We start from the raw sequence: 6,000 nt of genomic DNA, 5'->3' as shown, positions 1-6,000 counted from the left end.
CTCCCATAATCACATAATCAACTCAATAATAATCATTACGCAAACTACACCACTATTTATAGAAAGTTGTTTCGGTCTAGTAACATCGAGAAGGTTACGTAATGTTGCATCACACGAACTCATCGTTCGGTCACGTTGCACTGAGCGGCGTAAACAAGCAAGTTTAAAGAAGACTCTGGATCTGCACGTAGCAATTGAATGACCTAGAATACACGTTTCATAATACAGATTTCGTAATCAGAGGTTACCTCAGGATAATGACCGATGATAACTTATAGCATTAGAATTTTACAATCAAAACAATACGCTCGATCGAGATACAAGCAGCCCGTCGCAAGACCTCGCACATTGATTGTGACAATACCCAAGATCTTTTTTAGAAGTTTAAACGCGCGGAAATTTCATAAAACTGGTAGTATCATATTGTACGTGGCCCCAGTAAGTCAATGTTTGTCACTTGCTGAGAGTGGTCATATCGTCCAAGGCACATTAGCCTGCTACAGATAAGTTATTATGGATCGCGTGCATCATTGCAGCAAGTCGCTAATCAGCTGTCAATGCTGCAATCATTTAGTCACTATGCATCCTTACATACACGAGGTAAGGAAGACGACCAAATGTAGGAAATTGAAGAAACAGGACATGGGCCTAATCGCAAAACCCCTGAAAGGTGAAAAGTGCATGGCCTAATAATAAAGCTGCATGCAAATGACGTGTGAGCGGTTAAACGTTTTTGATTTAACATTGATTATAACAATTCACCAAAAAATTAAGAACTTGCTCCATTCATAAGAGAAAACTTAGTAAAATCATTCATAACTACAATAAGCTACACGTCTAACTAATTCACCAAGGGACAATTTTTTAATAGAGCTCGATGAATTGTTTATAAATGTCAAATCAATAGGTCAATCGCAAACAACAGGTGTCGGACATTTTGTTGATGACTTAATTTGCGTAGGCTCCATGCACGAAATCAAGCCTTTGTTTTTCAACATCGTGAATCATCAAAACATAAATGCAGGCCTATAAAGTATTAAGATACTAATTGTGAAAAGAAATATCAATCCCAAATTTGTTTACAGTGATCTACAGCAGTGCTCTTCAATCGATGTGCCAAAGTATCCACGGGGTGTACCAGTACGAAATGGTACACAAGGGGGCATCATAAACTGATTACACTAAAAAAAAGCTTTTCACGACGTTTTGTTGGCAAAAATGAACCATTAAACTCAGATATTCAAATGGACGGGATTTCCAACTAGATAACCTTAAATGTCAAGAAGAAGATGCGTTGAGAAGAAATGTTGCCAGATGTTTATCTCAAACATCTCAGCCAGGAATTAGCAACAAGAAAAGACAGAGACTTAGCTTTATTTCCGAAAAATGCCAAAAAAAACATGATCTTATCCTTTTGCTATGCCATCGGACAGCACCATTTTACAGGAATATTCATACCCACATTTTTGTTGAAAATGCTCTCAGAATGCACCAAATTCAAAGTAATTTTTCAAAATTTTCTGGGGGAGGCCCCCCAGACCCCCCGCCGCTGGGTTGTCAAACCCCCCCCTTTCAAAATTCCTGGCTACGCTACTGGGGTGCATCATAACAAAAAAGTTGAAGAGCACTGATCTACAGTAATTCAAAGACTCTCAACAAGAGATAAGTTAATGTGGGTACATTTTATCAATTATAAGTAGGAAATATTACCAAAATCAGAGGTGAAAAAGTGCATGACAAATATGCAAATTATGATTTTAAAATAGCTGATGAGTGATGGGTGTCAGTTTATCTTTAAATATTCGGAAAGGGAAAAACGAGAATAAAAAGATTGAAGTTCTTTCATCTGATGTAGTCAAAACATGATCTTCAATCCCAAAATGAAGCAATCCTCAATCAAAGAACAATGAGCATTGAAGATGTATTCAGGGCTGGTATCAATGCTTCGGTTGTGTGACAATTGACAACACGTGGACTAGGTGGAACGTAGAGGCACAGTCAAAATGTGGAACTGTCCGGCTAAACTGAGATTAGGCTACATGATAGCAAGGCCAGCTTCATGCGTTTTTTATGTGTTGCTAAATGGTCAGTCGTACAGGATGTTACTTGATACGATACAAAACGTAAAAGATTAATTGACTACCGGCTCAACGGCCAACCAACGCCATTTTAAACATAGACTAAAAATAGGCTTATTGATCAAAAGATCTAACCTTTGGCAATTGAAAACTTGCAATATTTCAGTCTTCCAAGTTGCTTCACTTTGGCTTGGGATCAAACGATTAAATTAATTTGTGTTAAATTTGATACCAGTTGAGAAAAAGCGTCATCGAAACCAACATACCGATTAGCATGTCATGACAAATTTGCAAAGCTGTCAAACCGTTTAAGGCTTGTAAAGAGATTGTTCTTGTTTATCACCGACATGGAAGCAGTCGAAATATGATCTGGGACTGATGATCGATCGAAGCTACTGAATGGCTGCCTTAAAATCTATTAATTTTGCAACATATCATGTTAGAAATGGTAACGGCTTCTTGTTAACCCTTTAAACACAGCATATAGAAATACTTGATGAAAGAATTTCAGATTTGGTAGTAACTGTTCTCATATTTTATACAAATTGTCCCGCTTTGGTATCATGCACGTTATAACGTCTTCGTTTTTTCGCTTCTACCTTTTTGTAGACCTCTGCGTTGTTTGGCATATATTGTTTTTGTTGGGATGGTCAGAAATAAAAACAAACTGAAACTAAACTGAACTGATTTTTTGAAAAAAAAACGGTGGGAAAGGCTCCGGTGTGGAAACTCTGGCTTTATGGAGAATATGGAATTACCCTTAGTTTTCCATTCCTCCGCGGTCTGCTCTGGCCCGTAGCAATAGCACCCGACAGTGCCCCAGCTATGGGTCAAATAGCACACACTTATATACTGTACATTTTTCTTTGTTTTTTTATTTTTTTATTGTTTGTGTTCGTTATCGGGTTTTGTGAACATGCTAGTTACAAACACGTAGCCGACCTTACTTTACTTCCAAAGACTTATTCAAGCTTTTGCCACCGTTTTTTGTTCATTTACGTTCTGGTACGATACACCGTTTATTGTTGCTAGTACTATCTTTAACATCCCGGACAAGTTAAGATTAAAAACAAAATGGTATGTTACGATATACATATAATAATTTGTAGTAGACCTGAAGCGACTTATTTATTCACATGCCAACATGCAAGCTTCAAACTTAACTGGAGACTGATATGTTACGCTTGCTAGTAGCAAGAATTGCTAGTTTCTCAGCAGTCGACTGCAGCAAGATTGACAACGATAGACACTTGTTGCGCTCGCTGGGTTGAGCTCAGGCGCGGATTTATGGGGGGGCCCAGGGGGCCCGGGCCCCCCCGAAATTTTGTGAAAAGTTGTATGTTTCCGCATCAAATGGTTTGATATGCTTCTAAACAGCTGATATTAGTCCCTTGGCATCACAATTGATGAAAATGGTTGTTTTAATGTCTATTTTCTAGCATATCGTATATGTCGTAGTATCATTGTTCATATCTGTTTAGCTTTTTCTTTCTTTTTAATTGATTTTCAAATTTTCTGGCCCCCCCCGAAAAAAACTCTTAGATTCGCGCCTGGTTGAGCTCATCAGTATCGCACCACTCGCTGTTCTATGTTAAGCTATACTATAGGCCCAAGTGGTCAGCCCTGTGCTGACATCAGAAGGATTGCTCTATCTAATCAAAAATTGCTAAGATTGGCTGGTACCAGTAAAGGACTTAAATCTGTAATTTTTTCATTGATTCAACATTTGCAGACGTTGAATCAATACAAAAATGACAGTATTTGCAGTTTGGGAAATTACTAGTTTGGATTGTTAGCATAGGCTACATGTAAATTCTAGTTCAATATTTGCACGTTAACAGCAGCACAAAAGTGTCCAAAATAACACAAATAGTACACAGACTACATTTTTAAACTAGGCTATTACGCGCTAAGAGTAGCAGCTGGTAGGCTACTAGCGACTTTGACTGCTATCAAGTGTATAGCAGATCAGCCTTTGACCAGATTTGAAGCTTTCGTGTGGCATGACCTGTACCAGCAACCTTCGCTTGCTATTAATGTGGCCAAACATCCAATCTACGTTTTTGTATTTTCAGTCATTTATTTCTTAAAGATTTCTGTGACACTTCATCAATCAGAAAGTGCTGTTCTACCAAAAGCTCAAAATGTGTATGATAATCCTGAATCCAAGATAAAAAAAATGCAAAGCATGCTCAGGCAATATGAGGTATGGTCGAAGCTCTGAACACTTTAAAACCTACAAGGAGAATATTTTAGGGTTACTTTGAACAATTAACCTACTTGTCTAGTTTTTCTTAATACTTTTATGTTGCAGGTAGAGCTTGCGAAATTGAACACGACGCTGGAAAGGAACAGAGATGCAAATGTAAGAACACCGTATTTATGATGCTTCATAGCCTATGCTGGTGAAATTGTTGTTGTTGTTGTAAATAGTCAGCAAACCAACAATCTTTGTTATTGCACTGTACTTTCAAAGGCTTCATTAAGTTAAAATTAAACGGCTATGAGAGAAACCTATTGACAAAACACTCGCTGTATTCAGGGCCGGATTTAGCTGATGGGGGGCCCGGGGCACTTTTAGATCGGGGGGCCCCCGTGCAAAAAACCATCTCTACGTCTACAGTAGCATCAGTCCAGTACTGCACAGCATTTTGAAGAAACTTTAAAAGCCAAAAGGAAAAAAATAACACAAAATCACATTTTTTCCACATAGGGGGGCCCTTCAAAAGTCGGGGGGCCCGGGGCAACTGCCCCCTCTGCCCCCCCCCTAAATCCGGGCCTGGCTGTATTGCTTGACACCAAATTCAACCGCCCTGCAGTAGTAAATAAGCTAACAAGTTAATGGGCTTGATGCGCTGAACTATGGTTATTTTGTTTGAAACGAATTTTTACGAATAGTTTAATTCAAAACCATTCCCGTTACCCCAAAGAAGAATAAAGTGGTCCACCTCACAATATTTCTGTAGATCTTGTGTGTTTGTGAATTTTGGCCGATTAATATTATTACTTGAATAAGCTATACAAAAACGTTTTCACTTTCTTGTGAGCCAAATGAATCATTAAAAAGAAAAAGTAATTGACGTTTTTCTGTAACAACGATACTTTTTGTTTTCATTGAATTGAACAAATCGAACGTTTTCCAGGCAGTTCAGAAATTAAATGATTTCACGTTTCACCTTATCAACTGCTGTAGCTATTGTTTGTTTGCTTTGCAGCTGCAAGTCACTTTTCTGAGAGATCAACTGGAAAATTCCACACAACACATTTTCAAGTTGGAAAAACAAAACAGACATACACTGGTGTTTGAAAATTTATCTGTTTTCGTTTTCATAGCTGAGTGTAACGAGTGAATTCGAGATGAAATGAATTTTATATCAGGCTACTACAGTATTGCTTAATGGCTACAAAAATTAGCAGCAAAATAATTGACTTGAACAGCATGGTGTTTTTGGCATATACTGCTTTTCAAAAGACGTTCGAATTATTTTCGTTTATAGTTTCCCCGTGATTTGAAATATCTTGTCCAATCCAATTAATTTCATATGTGAATGATCGTTTTTCATTTGCATGGGTTTGTGAGCTAATTGTAACAACTATGTTTGAATTGCTTGGAGTTTGATATCATGCCGATAGCAAAACGTAGCCTAACGGGTCTATGTTAAAACTGATAAGTTTATGTTAAAATTCATAAGTCCTTATTTTGTCTCTCTATCAATAGCAGAGAGACAATAGCTTCAATATAGTTTAAAAATTATTGATTGGAACGACCATAAATGGAAAGCAAAATAAAAACTAACTACAATAAGACAAGGCGGTTGTATGAATAATTTAGGCCCAGTAGCCTACCAAGGAGAAGGTCGTGGCCGCCACACAAACCATCCTTAAAGAATACAATGGAATTCAAAAGACTATGCAATATTTT

General features: G+C 37.7%; 1 protein-coding gene across 1 annotated transcript in view; it reads left to right on the top strand.

The window, feature by feature from the left end:
* The first annotated feature begins 579 nt into the window (after positions 1 to 579).
* Positions 580 to 6,000, top strand: part of LOC145785247 (uncharacterized) — a 42,183-nt gene continuing 36,762 nt past the window's right edge. The window contains exons 1-4 of the mRNA XM_082596930.1: positions 580 to 600; positions 4,171 to 4,284; positions 4,393 to 4,443; positions 5,294 to 5,377. Coding sequence (XP_082453056.1) covers positions 580 to 600; positions 4,171 to 4,284; positions 4,393 to 4,443; positions 5,294 to 5,377 — 270 coding nt within the window. The remainder of the gene's footprint in view (positions 601 to 4,170; positions 4,285 to 4,392; positions 4,444 to 5,293; positions 5,378 to 6,000) is intronic.

Source organism: Aplidium turbinatum, chromosome 16 (assembly GCF_918807975.1).
Source record: "Aplidium turbinatum chromosome 16, kaAplTurb1.1, whole genome shotgun sequence".
Lineage (NCBI taxonomy): Eukaryota > Metazoa > Chordata > Ascidiacea > Aplousobranchia > Polyclinidae > Aplidium > Aplidium turbinatum.
This window is presented reverse-complemented; position numbering and strand designations above follow the sequence as displayed.